The following is a 24,552-nucleotide window of genomic DNA, read 5'->3' on the forward strand; positions in this document are numbered from 1 at the left end:
TTCAGGAAAGAATTTTCCTTTTACTTGCATGCAAAAATATTGTACAACTTGTAGAATTCATTCGTCTTTTGGAAAACTTTATGAAGTATCCAGATAGCATTCTCATCCCTGCAACACCTCAAAAAGCACCCCCTTCTATAACCTACAGTGTTACCCAAGATCTTCTGACACAACCTCCTTATTTTGGAACACTGGATTGGGGAAAGAAGAAACTTTTGAATCATATTCACATATTGTTTTAAATGGATCCTGCGCATCACTGGAAAAGCCCTGAGGGCTTCCTAGTCTCTCCATGACCCACCCCAAAGATCTGTGTGCAAAGACAACCTTCAGAGTCAGTCAACACCAAGGCATTAGCCAGGGGAGCCACTGTTTTTCCTAGCACTATGGAATGGGCAGCCTGCCTCTAGAGCACCCCCCCCCCACACACACACACACACACCCCACACTTGCAATCCTCAGGGCAGTGGGGGTCAGAGTGAAGGGGGAAATGAGGAAGAACAAAAAAACCCAAGTCTTTCTCGGCATAATACAGAGCCTGCTGGTTATTTAAAAAAAAAAAAAAAGTAATTTCTAATTTCTTCCAAATACTTTGGTAAAGTGGTGGCTGGAAAAAAAATTAAATATGGAATACCACCAGTGTCTCCAAACACATTTTCTTTTTGATTAGAAGTGATTATGTCGCAAAACTGTCTGGTATTGCTCAATTTTCCCCATCCCACACTGGGAACCCAATCCTGTGAGCCTTCCCTCCTTGGACAGAAATCCTTCTGAAAACAATAGAAGCTTTGTATGTTTGCTGGCTTGGATGAATGGGCTCTAAATTTGTCTTAGAAATAAATTCAAAATTACTCCAGGAAATGGTCACATCAAAAAGTTTTAGCCCATTAGTGTACACTGTATATTTACACACACACACACACACACACACACACACACACACACACACACACACAAACACACACTTCACAAAAATAAGGCAGGCATTACATTTTACTTTGTGAAATTTATACTGCTACATGTATTAAAACTGTGCTGTTATTCTACTTCAGAAACTTTCAACATCTGCTGACTTCCCCTATTTTTTCTAGGTGCATGGCTCCCCGGCATACTTTTTTTGACAAATGAGGTGCCTGAACAAAGGATGGATGCTTAACTGAAGAACCATGAAACTGCTCTAAAAAATATCTATAAGGCAAGCTGTGACTAACACTTTTTGCTCAAGCCACCAGTCTCTCCACCCCATCAAGCCACCAGTCTCTCTAATCTGCGAGCAGAGCCCCCTTTTAGAAAAATTTTCACTGGTAAAGAAAACATCTCCACCCTTAAGTGAAACTCATCATCCACATTTTATCTTATCAGCATCTTGCTGACTTTCACAGTTGTTCTAATTCTCTGTGCTGACTTCACTTTTTTCCTCCCTAAGCCATAAAGATAAGCCACTTGTCTGTAACTAATTAATTCACAATAATTAGTGCTTGCTAAGCAGAACAGCCAGCTATGGGGCATGCCTAGACAAACAGATCCTATAAGTGGAAGTGACCAAATAAAATAAACAGTAGTCGTCATTAAAATGTCACACCAGTTACCAAAAGTAACCATCACACTGCATTAGCTAAGCTATCACACTTTCACCCTGTACTTAATAATAGACACAATTGTGACAACAGTGTCATGGGAATTGCTGGTAAAACGATTACTTTAAAAGTGTGCACTGTAAACTAAATGGAAGCTCACATAAGCTTTAAATGGCAAGTTAGGCTACTAAAACAGAGCAATCAACCATCTACTTGCCACGAAAGGAAAGTACGGGAGGAGAAGAGAAAAGAAACCATTACCTAGCTGTTTGTAAATTTCTGGTTTGGAGTGTATAAGGAGATTACTTACCTGCAACTGGAGGTTCTTCGTGATGTGGGGTCCATATCTGTATTTTACTGTGGGTTATGCAGGCGCACCATGCACTGGGAGACAGAGAATTTGAAAGTAGTGTCCAGTGGTCTGTACATGCGCCCTGTCTCGCTTGGTGCCTCCAACCGAGGCAATAAAGGGTGGGATGGACAAACTGCCTCTTCAGTTCCTTCTCTACTGTGAATAAGGGAGGGTGGGTTTTGGAATCCACTTCTCAAAGAACCTCCAGTTACAGGTAAGTAACCTCCTCTGGCTCCTTGAGTGATGGTCCCTATTGTATTCCACTGTGGGTGATTGACAAGCAGTATCTAAGCAGGGGGAGGGTGTGAGGCTGAAGCTGGTAGGGTTGAATGGTTAACTGCCATCCCAAAGGAGGCATCAGCAGCTGAGTCCTGTACCAGGGCATAATGCCTGGTAATTGTGTGACTGGAGCTCCATGTGGCCAGTTTACAGGTATCTAGGAGGAGTACATCCTGTGATTGTTGCTTGAGCTCTAGTGCAGTGAACTCATACCTCTGTAGGGGGAGGGAGGCAGGCTCGAGAGCTGATAGAGTAGAATGCAGCCAGAGACCCATTTGGAAATTCTCTGAGTGGAGATGGCACGCCCTCTGACTCTCTTCACTACAGCGACAAACAAACAATCTCTGAGACTTCCTGATTGGTTTTGTTCTCTGCTGGTAAAAGGCCAAAGCTTGTCGGACCTTGACGGAGCGGAGTCTGTTATTCTAGAGATGTATGCGGTTTTGGGAAGAATACAGGTAAGTGAATGGATTGGTTAAGGTGAAATTCCATAACCACTTTAGGGATAAATTTGGGATGTAAGTTTAAAGAAACTTTATCTTTATGAAACACAGTGTATGGACGGTCTGACTTCGTCGACGTGATTACAAGAAAGGAGACCTTCATGAAGAGGACGGACATGGAGCAAGTAGCTAAAGGCTCAAAGGGGGCACTTGAAAAAACAAGTTTCAAGTCCAATTGGGTGCAATCTTTTGAGGAGGTTGGAAAACTCTTATCAGGCCTTTCCAGAAGTCAGAACCAATTGATTAGTGGCTGTGTGAAAAATAGAGTAGCCCTCAGTAGGTTGATGGAATGCACTGATTGCTGCCAAGTAGACTCACAAGATACTGAGGGAGAGACTCGATGTCTTCAAAGTTAGGATATAGTGTAGGATGAGTGGAATATCTGTAGCTTCTGGTAGAACACCTCTTTGTTGTGTCCATGACGAGAAACGTTTCCATTTAGCTAGGTCACATTTCCTAATCAAGTCCTTTCTGCTATCAGAGAGGATCTCTCACAGGGCTGTGGAGCACGTACAGTCTAGGGATGATGCCCATCCAAATACCATGTCCTGAGCAGACATGCCAAACCAGCGGGGGGGGAAAAAAACGCAGAAATTGGGCTTGTTTTTGGCTTAATTGGCTGGAGTTGCTTGTTAGCTAGTTTTTGGCTTGTAGGTTGTTGGGCTTGTAGTTTATTGCTTGTTGTAGCTTGTTGCTTTTTTTTTTTTTTTTTAATCGGCTCCCAGCAAGCCGGGGAAAGGGGGGGGACAGAGTCGGGGTGCACAGCGGGCTCACCACAGTCCCAGATTGCACGCCGGGGGAATCTAGTCACAGAGTGTTGGGGTTCTTAGGGATTGCTTTTTGTTTTGGCCTGGTTTTGAAATGGGATTAGTTTGACTTTTGGTTTATTGTGAAAGTTGGGGTGCTTATTTACCAGGTGAAAGTTGGCAACTGTGGTCCTGAGGTGAAGTGATCGTGGATTAGGGTGTTCGATCCTGCCATTGTATTGGGTAAGGAGCTTGGGAAATATTGGGAGCGAATCTGGCAGACGAGACAACATGCACAGGAGGTTGGGAAACCAGAACTGTCTAGGCCAAAAAGAGGTGATCAGGATGACTGTTGCCCTGTCCTGCCAGATCTTGCATAGCACTAATGGCAGAAGCAGCAGTGGAGGCAAGGCATAGTTGAACTGCTCTGATCAGGAAAGAAGGAGAGCATCATCCTGGGAGTGGTAACTTAGGACTCCTCTGGAGCAATAGGTGGTGCACTTCTTGTTGGCCTGGGAAGCAAACACATCTCTTGTTAGGATTCCCTATCATGTGAAAATGCCACGCAGCACTGTGTTGTGATTTTCCCACTTGCAGTCAATAGCGAAGTGACTGCTGAGGGAGTGAGAGAGTACATTCTGCGTCCCCAGAAGCTAGGCTGCAAACAGAGTGATCTGACTGCTGATGCACCAGTTCCAGAGATTGACTGCTTCTGCACACAGAGAGGTAGATCTTGCTCCGCCTTGCTTGTTGATGTAGAAGACTGTCATGATGTTGTCTGATGTTATCAGGATTCCAGGGCATTGATGTGCATTCTGGACTCTCGAGTTGTCCATGTTCCTTGCACCGTGTGGTTGCCCACATGGGCTCCCCCAACCTAGTAGGGACGCATCTGTAATGATGGCCTTGTTCAGCAAAGAGGGGAGAGAGGGGACCCGCACACATACAGGATGAGGATTTGTCCTTGGTGGGAACGGTCAGCGTGAGGTTTGTGGAATGATCGCTTGGGGAATAAACCAACTGTAGCCATGTTTGAAGGCAACGAAGGTGGAGACTTGCGAATTGAGTGATGTACATGCACGAGGCCATGTGGCCAAGTAGGGACAGACACGTTTTCACTGTTACCTGAGGGTTGCTCAAGATGTGAGCTAGGATATCGTTCATGGTCTGGAACTTGTCTGTACACCCTTGCAGTGACAGAGTTCAAGGTTGCTCCAATGAAATCCAAAGATTGCATGGGGGTAAGAACAGATTTTTCAATGTTTACTCTGACTCCCAGTGAGGAAAGGAGGCAGAGCATTATAGAGATTGACGTATAGGCTTCTTGGCATGATTTGGTGGTGAAGAGCCAGTCATTAAAGTATGGGAAAACAATGTCTGACATGAGCTGCTACCACTGAAAATATATTGGTAAAGACTCTATGGGCAGTAGCTATCCCAAAGGGTAGAACTCTGTATTGGAAATGTCTGGAGCCCATAAATCTGAGAAATAGTCTGTGATGGGATAAATATTGATGTGAAAGGGATGGCGGTACCAACGGAGCATGGTCCAGAGCCAGCGGAGCCCAATGTTTCTGGCCTTCTTGTCTTACCTGTGGGCCTTAGGACAACCTAAGTCCTCATGGGCTGAACTGGTGGATTTGCTTGCAGGCACAGCCGATTTCTTTGAAGTGGACTTAGAGAAAGACTTATTCCCATGTTTATGAGAGTGCTTCCTAACTTCCCAAGTAGGCCGTGCCATGGGGTGTGTGGGGCTGGATTCCCTGGCACCAGGGTCGGATTCTGGAGCAGGAGGCACGCTACTTGCTGATTCAGACCAATGTATGGGGGGTTCCCAATTGCGGTCTCATTGCCTTCTCCATGAGATACTTGCGGAGATGAAATGCCCACCCTTCTTGGGTATGGCTGGGGAAGGACTGGCAAATTCTGGACCGAGCCATGATATGAGCTTCTCCCAAGCAGCAGAGGCAGTATTGGTAGTTATCACTGACTGAGGAGGACTGTGGACAGTGTCACACCCCAATGGCCCCCTCTCTCAGGGGGTCCCCCTTGGGAGGCAGATCAGCATTGTATATTGCTAACGCTGTTGCAATCATCGCAAGGCATTTTGGGAAGCGTTAAAGGTGTGAGTGTGGAGTCGAAGATTCCTTTGCAGGTTGCGAGAGGCCGAAGAGGGAGGGAAAGAGCAAAAAATGGGTTAACTCAATGCTTCAGCTAGCTCAGTCCAAAAATAAAACGCTGGCCCCAGTCTAAGGTCACGGCGCTCGACTAGAAGTCTGCAGCTGCGTTTATATCTTACCCAACCCCAGTCAGCCATAAGAAAGGAGAACTAAGCTGAGGAGGACTGCAAAAATTGCAAAACCTAGGGAGACAGTAAAGGCCAGCAAGGGGAAAAACAACCGTCTCACATCCGTGAAGCTGGTGTGTTTTGGGAAAGCTGAGGACGCCACAGAAAGCTGATTTGAACTGGTACAAAAAGCACAAAAAACAGAGGTCCCTAAACAAAATGCCCCCCAAAAAACCCAGGACTTAAAACCTTCCTAAGAGCTGAAGCAAGTTGGAGATTGACAGCGAACCCTGGACGACCCGTGCACAGGACAGAACTCCAGTCCACCCTCTTCTTCTTATGTTACACCTGGGCTTGGCCAGCATCGAGTAGTGTGTGAGAGTATGAAAGTGGGTTAGGGCTTGGGGCACTAACGCTTTCTTCCTTCCTCTAAGTGACGTGGGGAACCCTCAGCACTCTCCGCTGTTATTTTATTATTTTATTAATAAAGCTTTAAAACTTAGACCCTTGGTGTGCTCCTTCATCTCCTCCCCTAACAATCCTGCAGCCTCAGTCTAATCACCTGACGCCTCAGGCAGATTGGTAACATAAATCTGTCACAACAGCAGGCGCAGAGTTTGAAACCCAGAGTTCTGGGCACAGTCTGATACCCAAACAGAGTACGATGGGTTCCTCCGTAGCTTAATCTAACTCTAAAAGGTGCTAAAAACCATTAAAATTACTAAATCTATAAACGTTAAGAACTATTAAAACCCAGGTCTTTCTCCTCCTCTGTTGCATCCAACTGATCAGTCCCCAGTTTATAGCAAAAATTCTTGTTGCGTGACCTTTCACTTTGTACTATTAAATTTCATCCCACTTCTGTTACTCCAGTTTTCAAGGTTGTCCAAATCTTCTTGTATGATATTCCAGTCCTCTTCCATATTGGCACTACTTCCCAACTTTGTGTAATCCACAAATTTTATTACCACGCTCCTACTTTTTCTGTCAAGATCATTAATGAAAATGTTAAATAACACTGGTCCCAAGACTGATCCTTGAGGAACTCTACTAGTAACCTCCCTCCGTCCTAGCAGTTCACCTTTCAGTATGATCCGTTGTTGTCTTCTCTTTAACCAGTTCCTTACCCACCTTTCAATTCTTGTATTAATCCCCATCTTCTCCACTTTAACTAATAATTTACAATGTGTAACTGTATCAAAGACTTTACTGAAATCCACGTAGATTAGATCTACAGCATGTCCTTTATCTTGAAAATTGGTTATCTTCTCAAAGAAAGAGATCAGGTTACTCTGGCATGATCTACCTTTCGTAAAACCATGTTGTATTTTATCCCAATTACTGTTTACCTCTATGTCCTTAACTACTCTTTCAAAATTTGTTCTTTGTTCTTGCATACAATTGAGGTCAAACTAAGAGGCCTGTCGTTTCCCAGATCACTTTTTCCCACCTTTCATAAATATAGGTAACATATTTGCAATTCTCCAGTCATAGAGTACGACCCCTAAGATTACAGAGTCATTGAAAATCTTTGCTATTGGGCTTACAATTTCATGTGCCAGTTCCTTTGATATTCTTGGATGGAGATTACCTGGGCCCCCAGATTCTGTCCCATTAAACTGTTTGAGTTTGGCTTCCACTTCAGATATAGTAATTTCTACTACCACATCCTTGTTCCCATTAACCAGCCAGCCACTATCCCCCAAACTTCTCATTGCCTCCGTTTTTAATAAGGGTAAAGTGTTTAAGTATGGCCCATACGTAGATTATCTTTAATCTCCACTCCCATCCTCTGTGTTTAGCAGTCCCACTTCTTTCCTTGTTCTCTTTTTATTTATATGGCTAAAGAACTTTTTACTATTGTTTTAATTTCCATTGGAAGGTCCAACTTTGCTTGGCTTTTGGAAGTTCTCTCACTTTTCCCCCTACATTTTCTGACCTTCAGCAGGTAGCTTTTCTTGCTGCTCCATCCCTTCTTCCATTCCTTGTAGGCTTTCTGCTTTCTCTTAATAACCTGTTTGAATGCTTGTTCATCCAGTTTGGTCTATCATCTTTCCTTATGAATTTTTTCCCTTTGCTCAGGCCTCCGATAGTTTCTGCATCTTTACCTTCAAATAATTCCAAGCCTCCTCCACATTCAGATACTGGAGTTCTTCAGCCCAGTCCACTTCCCTAAATAATTCCCTTAATTTCGTAAAGTTTGCCCTTTTGAAATCAAGGACCCTAGCTGCAGAACTATTTTTGTTTATCCTTCCATTTAGCAAGCGTGTAGGACCATTAATCATCTCCTGATGCACAGGACTATGATTCTCAACACCATGCAGTACATAGTGGATGGATCTGCAGCAATGGGTTCCCAAACTGTGGTGGGGCAACAGACAGCATGCTCATCCCTATTTTGGCACCAGCCCACCTTGCTACTGAGTACTTCAACAGAAAGGTTACTTTTCTATAGTTATACAAGCAATGATGGATCACCGAGAATTCTTCATGGATATCAATGCGAGCTGGTACTGGAAGGTGCATGACACTCACATTTTGAAGAACACAGGACTTAGAAAGCTCAGAAAGCTGCAAGCAGAGATATTCTTTCCCAACCGGCAGATTACCATCAGTGATGTTGAAATGCCCATGCTGATCCTGGGGGGACTTAGCCTACCCCTCGCTCATGAAGCTGTGCACTGGCCACCTTGACAGCACCAAGGAAAGATTCAACCACCAGTTCAGACTGGCTAGGCTATGGAGGAGTCTCAAACAGGTCCTGGTTTGTGGCATGGCTGGAGTCCCCCCTCGCTGTTCACGACAGGGGCCGCTGTTTTGGGCTCCTTAAAGGTACCCATAGTGGTTTGCAGAGTGCTGGTGGGGTCTCTACCAAGTATGCTATGCAGGTCTGCAGCTCAGTACCTGATCTGCTGTTATGCTCCCAGGCCTGGTATCCCTGACAAAGTTCCTTCGTTTTCACATGGCACTGCTGCTGCTCTCTGTCATACCCCTTTGCCCGCATTGCCTGTGCAATATGCTCGTAGATGTCCATGTTTCTATGGTTGGTCTGTAGCTGTGCTTTCACAGCCTCTTCTCCCCACAGGCCAAGGAGATCCAATACCTGTGTATTCCAGCCAGAAGCGCGCCTAGTCGTACACGGTCTGTTGGGCAGTTGCACACAAGGGCGAGCTCCTAGGTGTGCAATCAGGAAGAGGCATTCCAAAAACATGTGGGAGGCTTAAGGGGTGGATGTGGCTTCCAGTCTCTGTGATCCCTGGACAGTGGAGTTTAAAATTGTGGCCAGAATGGTCACTGTCGCAGGGAATGGGGCATTGTGGGACAGCTGCTGGAAGACTGTTAGGGTTGAGTCAGGTCATGCAGTGTCTACACTCACAATATGCTGCCGTCAGTAGGTCAACCATGGCTCTACGCCATTCAGGGAGGTGGTTTTACTATACTGCTGTAAATGGGCGCTTACGTCAGCTGGGGACAAATTTGAACATAGACACACATACACAGATCGACACAAGGAGACTTGCCTCAACCTAACTTTGTAGTGTAGATCTGGCCTAAGTAACTTGCCCGAGATCACTCAGGAAGTCTGTAGTGGAGCAGGGAATAGAACCCAGGTCTCCCAAGTCCTAGGTGGGCAACAAGAAAACTTGGTTATTTAAATGAACTTAACACTGGTGAAAGGTGCTGGATCGGCAGTCCAGGTACAACACGAACTATGGCCGTGCAACCTTGCCCACACATGCCCGAACCCTCACCTGGAAGGGTCAGGGCATAAATCAGGTTCCATGCCCATTCAAACCATAACCATTCGGCAGAGACTGGCAAGAAGTGTTGTTAATTAGTGCCAACTGTGGTGAAGAAGTTTCTTAAAGTGCATATCTGTCTACTAAGAACTGGAGTTAGAGCAGCACTCATTCCATAATGACCAAAGACAGCAACATTTAGTTCCTACTGACGTTGGCTGGATTTCAAAAGGTTTTAAAAGGATCCCAATTTGTGGTTCACAAAACAAAAAAGAACCAGAGTGACACAGGAGGAAAAGCAAGAAGGGACACGGGGGTGATGCATACATTCTACACAAAAGAGAAAAAAATAAGTCACAAATCAATTCATTCTAGAGGATTTCAACATACACTCTTCAGACTTTGTGGCAGCTCAGAGACTAACAAAGTTATTTGGGCATAAGCTTTTGTGCGTTAGAACCCACTTCATCAGATGCATGGAGTGGAAAATACAATAGCAGGTATAAATACAAGGACTCCTTATTGTTTTTGCTGACAAGGACTAACACGGCTACCACTCAAACTCTTCAGACTGTGAAATTCAGGGAACAATTAGATCACAAGCTGATCTTCCTTGCATGTGTACTCCTCTGAAGGATCCCAAATGGATTATTCAGCCAAATTGATAACCAGGCCCTCTGAATCCCTGGTTAAGAAACCTGCCTTATAATCTGAGCTAGTGTCTCCAGTGGTTTGTGCTGCTTTAACTACAGTGTGGTGTGGGTTTCGCATTCTGAGGCCATTCTAAATACTTCAGACCACAGTGAGAATACAGGCTACAACAGGAAACAGATGTGGCTTAACCATAAATGCTACCTTTACTGAAAGAGTGAGTAGTTCTATGGGGGGAGGGGGAGAAATCACACACAAGAAATGCAAATTGTCTTTCCTCTAGGCAAGGGTCTTGCAAGTCAGTCAAACAAAACAATATCAATGCAAAAAACTTTAAAAAAATACAGCATATTGAAAATAAAATGAATTAAAACAAAAAAATAGTGGCCATATCTTAAGATGCTGATGACCACACACAATGTGAATAATAATACATACAACTTAATATCTCATAGTATTGTTTCCATCTGAAACCAAAAAACTGCAGAGTGGAATTTTGCACCAGAGCAATTTGTTCGGTGTCTCAAGTTTTGCCAAATATTCTAAATGTAAAATTCACTTCTAAATACCAACAACAACTAAGTGATATAAGTGGGCTGATGCAGTGACATTCCACTTCCAGCAGCACTACTTGACATTTAACTGGTGGTCTCAATCTAGTCAAAACACTCTGACCATTTCATCAGTAAAAATTCCATTCAGTTACAATTAGAACAGGCAGGTTTGGCAAATCATTACTGTGGTATATTGGCAGAGTTATATGGGGGGACCCCAGAGATGTGACCTTTCAGCATTTTCAGTATTATTTCTATGGTCATTCTGAAGATTACCTTAGCATCATTTCAGGACATGACTGAAAACACTCTGTGTTCGGTTCAACCTACCCGATTTTGGGAGATTTTTGTTTTATTATTTCTGAAGAAAGGACAATGGTTTTAATGCTATGTATTGTGGTCACTTCATGAAATAAAAAAAAACATTTAATAGGCACCTTGTTGCTGTAAGAATAACAGCTTTAAAAATAATTCAAAAGAATGTAAGACACCCCAACAACATTTCATATCAAGTTGTCTCTCCTCAAAAATGCCCTCCCCCCCCCCCCCCCCCCCCCCAAACAAACAAAAAAAAACCCACACTCCAAATAATCAATATGCTACACACTCCCCTGGAAACTCTAGCACTGTCATAGGCAGCACACTGAGCTGGATGGATCATTGGTCTGACCCAGTATGACCATTCTTAAATTCAGATTTGGCCAAGTTTGCAAGGCCTTACACTCAACTTGATGTAGTGTAGTTGTAGCCGTGTTGGTCCCAGGATATTAGAGAGACCAGGTGATCAACTCAAAAATGTCAGGGAATGTTCTAGGCATCATTGGGCACAACCCTATTGATTTGGGTGAAATTCAGAAGACAGGAAAAGGAAAACAGGGGACACACAAAGCCTCTGGCATTTGATTAGCAAATTTAGCAACTCCAATCATCTCTGTCTATAGATCAAAGAACCAGCAGATGGCAGCCATTACCACCTTCCAGCATAACACACCCATCTCAACTCTGCTCTTCCTCCCAACACAGTTTAAAATGTCGACACCCTGAATTACTTATCGCCCACAAAGAAACAACATAAATAAGAATGGTGGAGGTAAGGGAGAAAACGGGGGCACAAAGAGCCTCTAACATGGTAGGGAGAATGGGGAACCCTGGTATGGGGGAGAAAGTGACATGGAGAGCACACAGAGCCCCTGCCATGGGAAGCATGGAAGTTTCAAGAAATACAGTGGTCCAGAAAGGTGGCACACACGGAGCTCGTCAGGGGTGAATGCAGGAATCCAAGGAGCCTCTAGTGTATGCAATGTGCCCATCTTACACAAGCAACAAAGTGTGACCCTCTAGTTCAGAGATTTTAATTGTTGAGGGAGTTATTAGTTGGTCTAGCATGGGATCTGTACATGTATACACACTATAGTATGCAAAACTAATATCATTACTTTGTATGGATAATACTTATGATCTGATGGTAAAGAAGGCAGATTTGTAATAATTCTACTCAAGATATAATTGTTCTTTCCATGCTAGGTGTTACAAAACCTACTGTTGCTCTCAGACAAAACACCGTAAGTGTATAACAAGGATATTACCAAAAAATTATCTAAAAATATATCTTTTCTGCATTTCCTTTTCTATTACTGCAGACATCATAAACATTTTGTTCCACTTCTGTTATTGCAGATATTGAATAAACTCACTCATTTCCCATGAGACAGCTTCACCCAATGCATCAATTAAGCAATGTCTCAAATCTAGCATTTCTAACACCCTAATTATACTTTCATGGTGATAACACAATCCATTGTTTCTGAAATCAATTTATCATTGGGATTGACTCAGGCCAAAGATATCCAAATAAATAGGGAAAAAACAGCTTCTGTTTACAAACACCTTGACAATCAACAATGACATCCTCTAGGAAGTCTCAATAATACAAAAGAAACTACATTTAGTAGTAAAGAATCAGACAGAAATTAGTTGAAATGAAGGATAAACAGGGTTGAGAGCACAGAGACAACCTAAAAAATGTCAGAGAGGGGTAACATCTGTATACAAATAAAAGTAGTTTTAAACGGGCAAATAAGTATTCCTGATAATGGAAGAGAAACGTCATGCATTCAACACTTCTAAAACATGGTGGAATGACATCAAAGGGGCACAGTATTAAATGGGCATAAACTACACAAGAAGGATAGATTAGATTGTAGAGGTGGAGGGTGAGAACTACAACTTAAAGATTCCATGAAAACAACACATCAGAGTGGAGGGGACCATAAAGTTTGGATATAAATCCCAAATCATAAGAATAGGAATATACTACTAGGGTTGTATTACCACACTTGAGAGAATGAAATATATTAGGTTTGTAGTGTTGAGGGTGATCAGAGAGACAATTTAAAGTTAATGAGGCAATAAAAATCGGTGATTTCAACTACCCACATATAAACTGGTCATATGGTTCAGAGCTCGTGGAACAGCTACTTTCAGAGCACACAAGAGGAGAAGTTACTCTGGATTTAATCCTAAATCCAACATCCATCTCAGCTCAATGTGCAGCCATGCTCATAAAAGCAAATAAAGTGTTAGGATGTTTAAAGAATGTGGAAAAAATAATGAAAAAAAATACTATAATGCCATTCATTATATAACTAAATGGTAAACCTTCACCTGGAATACTGTATTCTGTTCTGGTCAACCCACCTCAAAAAAAGATATAGGAATAACAAAGAGTTCAGAATCAGAGACAGATTTTTTCATATGAAGGAAGCTTGAAAAATTAGGATGTGGCAGTTTAGAGGGGAGAGGATTAGTAGTTATTCCACAATTTTTCATTAGAGCAATTCTAGCACTTTTGTTTAAAGTATCTAGTCCTGGCCATTGCTGGAGACTGGATAATGACCACAGGTCTAATCTAATACTTCACTTCCCAACTACTATGAAACAAGAAATACAACAAGTGTACAGGGCAGAATAGTAGGATCTGAGCTTATGTTCCAATCAGTTACTCAGGTGCAAGTCTATTAAAGGCAGTGGGTATGCATAGGTGAAAGTGGGTTGGTACTTACTATCACACCTGTGCATAGGTGTCTCTGAGGGTATACAGGTCTGTCGCATCTTACGCGCATTTAACATGCGCGATTTCAGCTTTACGCGGTCGGCAAAAACAAAAAACAAAAAAAAGAGAAAAATAACAATTTTAATACTGTACCTGTAGTGCGGGCGATTCCGCCCGCCATTCAACTCAATGTAATTTTGACTATACACGGTTTTCGCTTTACGCGCTAACCGCGGAACGGAACCCCGCGTAAGATGAGACTCGCCTGTAATTCAAAGAGAATGGAGTTGCACAGATGTAGGTGAGGATCCAGTGTGGCCTGTTAAACTCCTTTATTATTGGTGATAATGTGCGAGAAGGAAAGAATCTAGTCTGATTTTAGAGTCCAGGCAGAGTCTGCAAGACCTACACTTAGGAAAAAATTTTTACAATCAATATCACAAAGCCTTTTGCTGTCTCAAAATTATTTTTAAAACAGTAAAATGGTATCATGTCTGCAAAGTCAAGCTGATGACAGGCAGTGTTCTTACTGCACATAGTGGGGTCTACAAGCAAGGAAGAGGGAAATTTTCACTGTCTTTTTGTTGTTGTTTAAAGCATCAACAACCTACCTGCGAGTATGTAAATCACAATGAAGAAAGTCTTACTGGTGGGACACCACTCAAGAGTTCTTTGAGCACTAACCTACAGAAGATATTTTTAATAGGTGTCCCACTATATTTTACATTTATTCTATATATCCAAATTATCAAAGATAAAATCTAGCACTTAATGTTTTTGCACCTAAGAGGCAACATTTGTATTTTAACTATATTTCCTCTTTTTGTTTTTTATTTTAAAACACTTTGAACGGTCCCACAAAAGTGACCCCCCTGCACTTAACAGCACTTTGTTTAAAATATATAATTTCTTTTTAAATGATCCATTATTCTGGAAGTCAGAAGACCTGACTTATGTGTGGTTTTCGGAAAGTCACTTAACCTCTCTATGCCTGAGTTTCCTCTCAGCAATAAAATGGACATAACATGCCATTTTTCTGCCTGTGTTGTGAGACTTAATTCTTCACTGACTGAAAAAGTCCATGAGAACCTGTGATGGGGTTTATATACCCCTAACTAAGACTAAAGAGGTGATGGAGCAATGCTGGGCCAAGAACGCCCTGCTCCATAGCAGCTACAGAGCATGTTTGAAATGGAAGACCAGCTTAAAATTGGAGTCTGGCAGTCAAGCTGGGGAGAATGGAGAGGCTGTCGCAGGAAGAAAGCCAGATAGTACCTTCTGGGACAGAGGAATTCACAGGGGAAAGCCCGATCGGGCAGCCAGGCATCTGACCCTTTTCCTCTCCCCTTCTCTCTGACAAGGGGGAATAAATGGACATTGAAGGTATGTTTATGTTGCAATTAGACACCTGCAGCTGGCCCATGCCAGCTGACTCAGTCTCTCTGGGCTTAGGGCTGTTTAATTGCAGTGCAGATGTTGGGGCTTGGGTGGGAGGGTCCCAGAGATAGGGGTGCAGCCCGAGCCTGAAAGTCTGCACTCCAATTAAACAGCCCCTTAACCCAAGCCCGAGTCAGACAGCATGGACCAGCCATGGATGTCTAACTGCAGTGTAGACATACACTGAGAAGTCCTGACAGACTATGTGAATCACTGAGACTGTCTGAACACACGGAAGAAAGCAGAGGGCTGTGACCACGCCCCAAATTGAAGAGAGCGAGGTGCGGGGTTGGAAGCGGCCCAGGGAGGCTGGTCTGGGGTGTCAGCTAAAGGGGATGGAAACACCCTTCACCCCTTGTGTCCTGGGCCGGAACCCAGTGGAGAATGAGGGCCTGAGTCCCCCTATCCTAGTCCAACTGTGAGCAACACAGAGCAGGACAGTAACTTGGCCGCCAGGCCACCAAATGGCCCGACAAGGCTCCCACGCCCATTCAGGACCTTGGAGACCTGCTGGCCCTTAAGTGACCCCGCTACAGAGCCTCACATGAAAAGCTCCTCACTTTGGTAAGTTATATCAATAGTAGAGCTTGCAGCATCCCCTCCCCTCATTTTAAAATATGGAATATCTACAAAACCTGAACACTGCCTCCTTCAGCGAAGTATTTATGCACGTGCTAGAAGTGCTTTGCTGAATCAGTGTACAGTAACTCCTTGCTTAAAGTCATCCCGTTGTTTCGTTGCTGATCAATTAGAGAACATGCTTGTTTAAAGTTGTGCAATGCTCCCTTATAACCCTGTTTGGCAGCCTCCTGCTTTGTCCACTGCTTGCAGAAAGAGCAGCCCGTTGGAGCTAGTGGTGGAGGCTTGGAACCAGGGTGGACCGGCAGCCCCCCATCAGCTCCCCGCTCCCCTAAGTTCCCTATGCAGCCGCCGCCCAGCAGGCTATCAGTTGCTGGGCGGTTCAGGTGTCGCCCCCCCCCCGTCCCCCCCCCCACTGCTGTGCTGCTCCTGCCCTCTGCCTTGGAGCTGCTCCCGGGAGCCTTCTGCTTGCTGTGCAAGGGGAGAAGGGGGGAAAGGGGTGCCAATGTCAGGGTTTCCCCCTCCCCCTGCCCCCCATCCTGTACCATATCTCCACAGAGCAGTGGGGGGACACGACAGGCAGGGCCGGCTCCAGGCACCAGCTTCTCAAGCAGGTGCTTGGGGCGGCTGTTCCGGACAGGGGCGGTAGTTCCAGGTATTCGGCGGCAATTCGGCGGACGGTCCCTCACTCCGCCTGGGAGTGAAGGACGTCCCGCCGAATTGCCGCCACAGATCGCGATCGCAGCTTTTTTTAGATCCCGATCGCGGCTTTTTTTTTTTTTTTTTGGTTTTGGCTGCTTGGGGCGGCCAAAACCCTGGAGCCGGCCCTGACGACAGGGCTCAGGACAGAGGGAGCTTGCTGGCAGCAGCTGCTGTCTCAACTTGCTGATCTACTTAAAAAGGCAATGTACTTAGAGTGGGGTCACCATACTTAAAGGGGCAATGTGCGTGTCTGTCTCTCTCTCTCACACACAGGGTGTGTGGCTCTGTCTCCCCTCCCTCCATTCGTGCTGCCTTGTAGAGTGTGAGGCTGCATTAACAACGTGTTAACCCTTGAGGGCTCAGCCGAGTGCTAGTTCATCATTTAGCAGTAAGGCATTCTGTGGGAAATATCCCACCCTCTCACTTCACCACTTCAACCAAGCTTCACAATCATCATTGCTGTGTACAGTATTAAATTGTTTAAAAAACTTATACTGTGTATGTGTGTGTGTGTATATATATATATAAAATATAGTCTTTTGTCTGGCAAAAAAAATTTCCCTGGAACCTAACCCCCCCCCCATTTACATTAATTCTTATGGGAAAATTGGATTCGCTTAACATCGTTTTGCTTAAAGTAGCATTTTTCAGGAACATAACTACAACGTTAAGCAAGGAGTTACTGTACGTATCTCATTTGTATAATATGCCAGGGCCAGAATTAAGAGGCAAAGCAGTTTCAGATGTATGCTTCATCTGCATTTACTTCTAATATCTACAAGAGATATTGGTTCCGTCTAAATGTAACTACACACACAAACGTGTGTGTTCAACTTGGCAGGGAGTCAACTGTTCCTACTTCTCAATTTTCAGTGCTTTATTAAAAAGTGGGGGGTTGAACAAAAGCAATCAAGCTTATCTATACATCAGTATTTCACAATATACAGACATAGGAGAAACAGAATTACTCAAGTTTTTTTTTTGAATGCTTGGAAAACAAGATTTCCTTATTAGGGTACTGATGAAATAGAGGGTGTTGTCATCAGAGGAAAATGTAGCTCTACAATTTCAGGATTAGAATGCAGAATGGAGCATTCTCCAGATGCCAAGCTTTTAATTCCCTGGTCATACACAATAAGGTCTTCTCTGTTCAAGTCCTTTGTACCCCAAAAAAATCTTAATAGCTTCCATTTTCTATTGCCCGATGAAGCTGTGTTCTGAAAGCATGTGTGTACTTATGCTGAAAAGAAGCAAGATATAAAAGACATTCCCCATTAATCATCAGGGTTAGGAAAAGTAATGCTAGGCATGATAAATAGAGTTGGGCATACAGAAACACTCCAAGTTAGAACTGCACTCAAATTCATTAGGATCTGTATGGGAAGTACACAGTCCTTGCTCAAAGCCCACCCCAGTAGGTGTATGTCTGTTTCATCACTGGATTTGAGAAGAATGGAGAAAAGGAAAGAGGATGGATAAAGGATAGCTGAAGCAAAAACACACTGAAAAATTGCAAGGAAACCAGCTGTATCAATGTGCTTCCTCTAAACACAAAGACACACGCGCGTGCTATATCAATACAGGTTTTATTGGCCATTTTAAATCCAGCCTATGTCTTAAAACAGGTAGCATACGTGTCCAGAAGACGAATATTCACTTGAGCAGGAAAACATAAAACCAATTCAACAGAGCAGATCATACATTTTTAACCTCATAGCACGGCAGGAAAATGCTTTAAACCTGTAGCAAGTCAATGAGAAATCTTCCCCACTGGTAAGCACAATAGCAGCCATCCATTTCAATAGAAGTTTATCAGCAGTGAAACCTGACCGAGATAAATGAGGAAGCTTTTGAGCCACAGCCTGCTTCTGCCTGCTGCAGGCTGCCAGATAAAATAGGAACAAAAGCTCCCTGCTGCACCCCCTACCAGTCTCCATTAACCCCTGCTGATGTTTTATTATCGTCTGGGGGCTCCAGAAAAGCGTAGCATGAATCAGTGCGTAAAAATAAATAATAAAGCACATATGTGGCACAAACAAACCAGAAATCTGGCTTGCAGGAGACACTGACTTCTTTAGTGATGCAATAAGATTACTATTTGAGTAATGCCACACATTGAAAAACAAAAAAGCAAGCACTATTTAATGATTTTATACGGAAAATCTACTTGTATACAATAATGCGTAAGCACACTGAAATGTCTCTCTCTCTCTTTGTCCATACACAAGGTCACTTATCAAGCCAGGAGCAGGCTGAGTTTTCCTGACTACCAGTTCCACGATTAGACCATGCATAAGGCCCTTCATTTTGAGTTTTTATTTTTTAAAGAACGTCACAGGAATTTATCAGTATTTATTCTAAAATTTTAAAAATGGGTGAAAAATAATTAAATGAAGGGCAGTGGGCAAGGCAGGGCAGTAGGGTAACCACCTTTTCAAAAGGCAAAAGCAGGACACATGCAGGTACCCTGCCCTCTGTGTGGTCCTGCTCCTCCTCTTCCTCCCAAGGCCCAGCCCCATGGCTAGGCTGGAAGCTGGAGCAGGGCCGTGGTAAGAGCCACCTAGGGAGTCCAGGCTGCTGTGGGGAACCTCAGACCCTCCATTTGTCCTGGAGCAGCCTCTGGCCTGTGTGCCCAGCCTCTGGGGTGCGCCGCCCTAGGGCAGGTGGAGAGTCTGGGACTCCAGGGCTCCCCACAGCTGCCCAGGCTCCCTGGGTGGTTCTTACATACCCGACTCTGGCTTCTGGCCTGGCAGAGGCCTGGGGGGCGGGGGAGGAGAGAGGAGGAGGAGCAGCAGGGGGCGGGGCCCCATGGTGAGGCCCACCTCAGCCTCATCCCCTCTCCCCCCCCCACACCCCGCACCAGAAAGAGGCAGGCGTCACCCCTGAACCTCAGGCAGGTGCAGACCAGTGCCGCAGGGAATCCAGGACAAATGCTATCCTAGAGTCATTGAGCCCAGGACCAGGACTTGGACTCTACATTTCATGCTTGTCAGGATGGGTGGTCACCCTATAGGGCAGGAGGTATGCTTACTACTCACAGGGGTTGGGAGTATTTGCGATGTAGCCTCGTCTCCTAGGATCTGACTTCCTGCCTTTCTCGCTCCCTAGCTGCACAGAGGAAGGAGACGGGACTCTGGCAGTTCAGCATGGCCAAGACAACGGTAGGCTACACCCTGGGAGTACTGACCCCCCCACTCCCGCCAGGCATGGCCCTCTCCTGAACCCAGCCTTTCAGAATGTCCCCGTCCACTTCCTGGGGCCACGCTGAAGGATATGGGTCAGGATAGGGCTTGGTCCAGCAGGGAGCTCAGTACTCTCAGAATCTAACTGCAGGCTGGTACACAGTGCGGAAGCGAGACAGGGAGGGAGGTCGGTCCCAGCAGCCGAAACCACATGCACAAAGTGCCATCCACTTCCCCTGCAGGACAGAGCCCTCCACTCTGCCCCTGGTCAATCAGTGTGATCCCAGGAAGCAGATGGGGCTGAACTGAAGGGCAGGGGCCAATAGGGGGCTCTCTCTGGGAAGTGGATGGGATGCAGCCTTCCACTCCCCTTCTGTGCCTGGCCCCGTCCACTTCCTCCACAAAAAATTCCTGGGTCCTGAAAAAGCTAAAATTGGTGAAAATTGGGAAAAACCCAAATACTGACTTTTTCAAAATCCAGGAATTTTTTTGGAGAAAAAATCAATAAATACCAAAATCAACAGGCTACGCAACATCTCAAATTAAATTAAATTTTTTCTCTCCAAGGTTAAAGGATCAACTTCTACTAAGGCTACACAAAAAGTGAATTTTTTTTGTTTGTTTGTTTTTAAACAGCAGAGATCTAGTCATCTCCTTAGCACATGTACCACTTTGGTGATAATGATATTTGGTATTCAGTTGTTTACAGTCTCAAAAGCTTGTACATTAGACACAACGAGAGACCAAATTTAGCCCAAAATTGAAATGTATGAAAATTGGCCTATGGCAAATAGAAATGTTTCTTGTCCTCCCCCTTCCCTCATTTTGTCCTTCCCCATTTCTTTTTTAAATAAAAATTATAATGGAAAGAAATGAAAGGGGGAAGGAGAGAAACCTATTCCCCCTGCAATATTTGAAACCCTAACAACATTGTGCTAAGCATATAAGAACTTGGAAATGAAATTGACTAGAAATATGTGAAAATGACTATTTTAAAATGGTCTGAAATGAAAAAAAACACACACACACACAAACAATAAAATGCACGTATGTTTACATAATTTTTTCCTAATGTGTTATTACCAATGTAAGTAAGGAAATCTGGTTTTTTTTAAAAACTAGGAACATAAGAACGGTCACACTGGGTCAGACCAAAGGTTCATCAAGTCCAGTATCCTGTACTCTGACAGTGACCAATGGCAGGTGCTCCAAAGGGAATAAACAGACAGGTTATTATCGCGTGATCCATGCCCTGTCACCCAATCCCAGCTTCTGGCAAACAGAGGCTAGGGACACCATTCCTGCCCACCCTGGCTAAAAGCCATTGATGGACCTATCTTCCATGAATCTATCTAGCTCCCTTTTTTAAAGGTGTCCTTTTTAAACAAATCCTCCCAATAGCAACTGATTCCCACTCCCCAAACCTATTACCTGGTTATTATTCCCCATTTATAGGTAGAGAAACTGAAGAAGAGTAGTGAAGTGACTTGTCCAAGGCCACAGAGGAAGTCACTTGAATACTTGGATTAGAATTAAGGAGTTCCTTATTCAGAGTAAATCCTCCACACCCATGCTGCCTCCTGAAGACCTTCATGGCAAATATATCAGTGTCTATATATAGAAAAATGGAAGTTGCTCTATTGTTTTAACTGTGTAGAATTAATTAAAAATGCAATTAACAAACCTCAATTTTGTCTGTTTTTGCATCTCCCCAATATATTTTGCTTTCTGCATAATCCAGGGCCAGTCCATTTGGCCAGCCAAGCGAAGTATTCACCAGCACAACTCTGTCTGACCCATCTAATGCAGCCCTCTCAATCTTTGGAATTTCTCCCCAGTCAGTCCAATACATGTATCTGCAATGGAGAGCAGAAGAGAAGTTACAAATACTTTAAAACCAATGCTTTCAACATTCATGCAGCTCATCTCTCATACCCCCAATCCAAAACTGTGTGATCAGAAGACATACAATACAGACCAACGCATTTCTAGGACAAATGGACATGATTTCTATCACTAAGGTGGTAAAATTCAACTTGTGCAATATATCCTCAATGGTGCTGATATGTGTAAATGCACTGGTCAGTTTAACAGAATTTCCATAACAATCCACTGCAATTTTCATAATTGTATAGCCATTTTTAATGAGCTTGAATTAATAGCCAATTCTACTTAGTTACTCAAATCTGGAAACATGGGCAAAGACCAGAAAGAAATAAAGAGGACCAGTAATTAATCAATAAGTAGAAGTAGTTTATTCATCCCCATTTGGTAACTTTCAGATAATCCAGATTTTTTAATTTCAAGCAAAAAGAGTATATGTAATATTCATGTTCCACTATCTACATGCATGTACATATAGACATCAGTTCCTATTTTACTAATTTTTTGTTTGTGTTTTATATTTGGGTCAGGGTTGACTTTTTTAAAATCTTTTTCAGCTTGAGATGTACAAACACAGTGTTAAACCAGAACTGACACTAACAGTTCTGATGTAATCTATTTAGTAATTTTGAGAAATTGCAAAACGAGAAACAGGAAAAGAATAGGAGAAAGAGATTGGAAAAAAAACCTAATGAATTTTAGCTTTGGAAACGTAAGACCTCCCGCAAATCAAATGGAATTAAAGATCACTTGTTCTTAAATTTTCAAAGCAGTGTATGTACATCTGCATAGCCCAAATAATGTTACAGTTAGAAGTCAGATGAGTGAAAGTTTGAGTTAATATCATGATTAAAAAATTGGTATTATTTATACTCTTCAATACAGACAGGCCTGAACCCCATTAGAAAAATCACTAGGGTTTATATTTTTTGTTTGCCTTTTAAAGAGACCAGTGTGTATTTGGCATCAGCGTGCTACAATGAATCTCTGCCATTGTTAAAGGGTCCACATTACATTTCTGAACGACACAACTTTCTAAAACACTTATAAACAGTTCCTTACCCAACCATGGGATCCAATACGATTGCTCTCGGTTCTTCCAAGTCTTCTGATATCAAGATCTTTCTCATAGTCCCGTTAAGTCTTGTCACCTCTATGCGGTCAGTACCGGTGTCTGTCCAGTAAAGGTTTCGGGCAACCCAGTCCACAGCAATGCCATCGGGATGCGCAATCTGTGCTGTGACAACGAACTGACTAGCTGATCCATCTATGAAAGAGCGGCGAATGGCCCTCACCTCATCATCAGTCCAATAGATGTATCCTTCCACGGGATCATAGTCAATAGCAATGGCATGACGGATGTCCTCCAGCTGCAAGACAATGTCTGTAAAATCCGGGGTATCCAAGGAAATGCGCCTCAAGTCCGTCCTGCGGGCTAAGAGCAGTAACTCGGTGGCACCTGAATATACCAAAACCAAACAAAAAAAATACCCTTAACTCAAAAATCCCACATGATAAATATGTAGATTCTGAGCAAGATTCTCAGCTGGTGCAAATTAGTATGGCCCCATTGACTTCAGTGGTACTATGCAGATTGATTTGCACCACTTGAGAATCTGGCTCAAAGTTCTTCAGTGTGAATTTTGGGTCCAATGCTGAATGATTCCCAGGACATTTGAAGTTCCTTTCTGTAGAAATGGACCATTAAAATCTGCATGACATTAAGAAAATTTTGATGAATACTGCTCTTTTAGTCCAACTAATACCTGTTTACTTTTAAGATTTTTTTTTAAAGATTGTTAACTATTTACATTTTCAAAGCTGTGGAAAATTAAGGGAGGGTCAGATAATTATTTAATGATAGATGTTGAGATTCAAAAAATAAAAGCTTTATAACTGTTACAATACAAATTGTCAACATCACATGTCAAAATATACAAGGTAAAATATCCTTAAATCAAATAAATAAACTCTCAAGCAGCATTTTTCTTATTCTATCTGTAAATTTTAATTATCAATGGAAATACTTTTTCATCTGTGTGTGTGGTGAAATCAATATTTACCGATATTTATCAATAAAAATTGAATTCTTCCAAGACGGAGAGAGAGAGAGAGAGCGAGCGCACGAGATTAAAAGAAAGCTCTGAAAGCAAATCAACAAGTCTGTTGTGACTATATTGGAACCAACAGTTGGCTACCCTCTCCTAGATAAAATATCTGGTGGAAATAGGGAAAAACCTCTCATTAAAAAAAAGTGTGTTTAAACAGTGAAATATCTATGAAACAAGAAGCTAATATAAAACAATGAGAGTGACCTTCCTGTGAAAAATTTGTGTCAATCAACCTTGCTTGTTTAACAGGGGAAATGCATTATATTGCTGGGATTCACTCATATTAAGCCGGATGAACTCTTCATTAACACATCTAATGAAAGAAGTCTATATCAAGATGTGAAGACCACTACTACATAGGCTTACAAAGTCATGCTGAAATAAAGTGTACTGATGCCTTTACCGTCTTTAGATTTACAGAGGGAAAAAAAATCTGTTCATTTATGCTGTAGATGATATTTCCATAGAGCACAGCACAAGCTGTTTGTTCACCTAGTGGTGAATTTGTCATTGTATCTGAACAGATTTTTATTTTCAAGTATAATTTATTTTGCAGGGTTTTAAATATTTTTTTTATCCTATGCCAATAAATTTCATTTTTATTTAAGATAAATCACCTCACCCAATTTCAGTTAAGTTGGTGTATCTATTTGGTAAGTAGTCACTGGATGGGTTTAAGAGGATCACAAGCAGGGATGGCTTTAGGAGGTAGAAAGCAGAGGAATTGCTTGGGGCCCCAGAAAGCAAATGTACATGTTGCAGTGTCTGAAGCCCAAAGCCCTGAGCTTAAGGTAGGGGGCTGCAAGTTTTTCTAGTTGGGGCTGGGGGGGGGGGGGGGGGACCCCCCCCCCCCCCCCCCCCCCAACCACAAAAGAGGGCCGCCCACAAAACAAAGGACAGAACAAAGCTCAATGAA

The 24,552-nt window shown here is 43.2% G+C and overlaps 1 protein-coding gene across 2 annotated transcripts in view; it reads right to left on the reverse strand.

The window, feature by feature from the left end:
* Positions 1-24,552, reverse strand: part of LRP6 (LDL receptor related protein 6) — a 196,010-nt gene that overhangs the window by 56,425 nt on the left and 115,033 nt on the right. For both annotated transcript variants that reach the window (XM_026652320.1, XM_026652319.1), the window contains exons 6-7: positions 22,588-22,984; positions 21,326-21,497 (exon numbers count right to left, since the gene is read on the reverse strand). In XM_026652320.1, the coding sequence (XP_026508105.1) occupies positions 21,326-21,497; positions 22,588-22,984 (569 nt within the window). The remainder of the gene's footprint in view (positions 1-21,325; positions 21,498-22,587; positions 22,985-24,552) is intronic.

This window comes from Terrapene carolina, unplaced genomic scaffold (genome assembly GCF_002925995.2).
Source record: "Terrapene carolina triunguis isolate 2854851 unplaced genomic scaffold, T_m_triunguis-2.0 Scaffold112, whole genome shotgun sequence".
NCBI lineage: Eukaryota > Metazoa > Chordata > Testudines > Emydidae > Terrapene > Terrapene triunguis.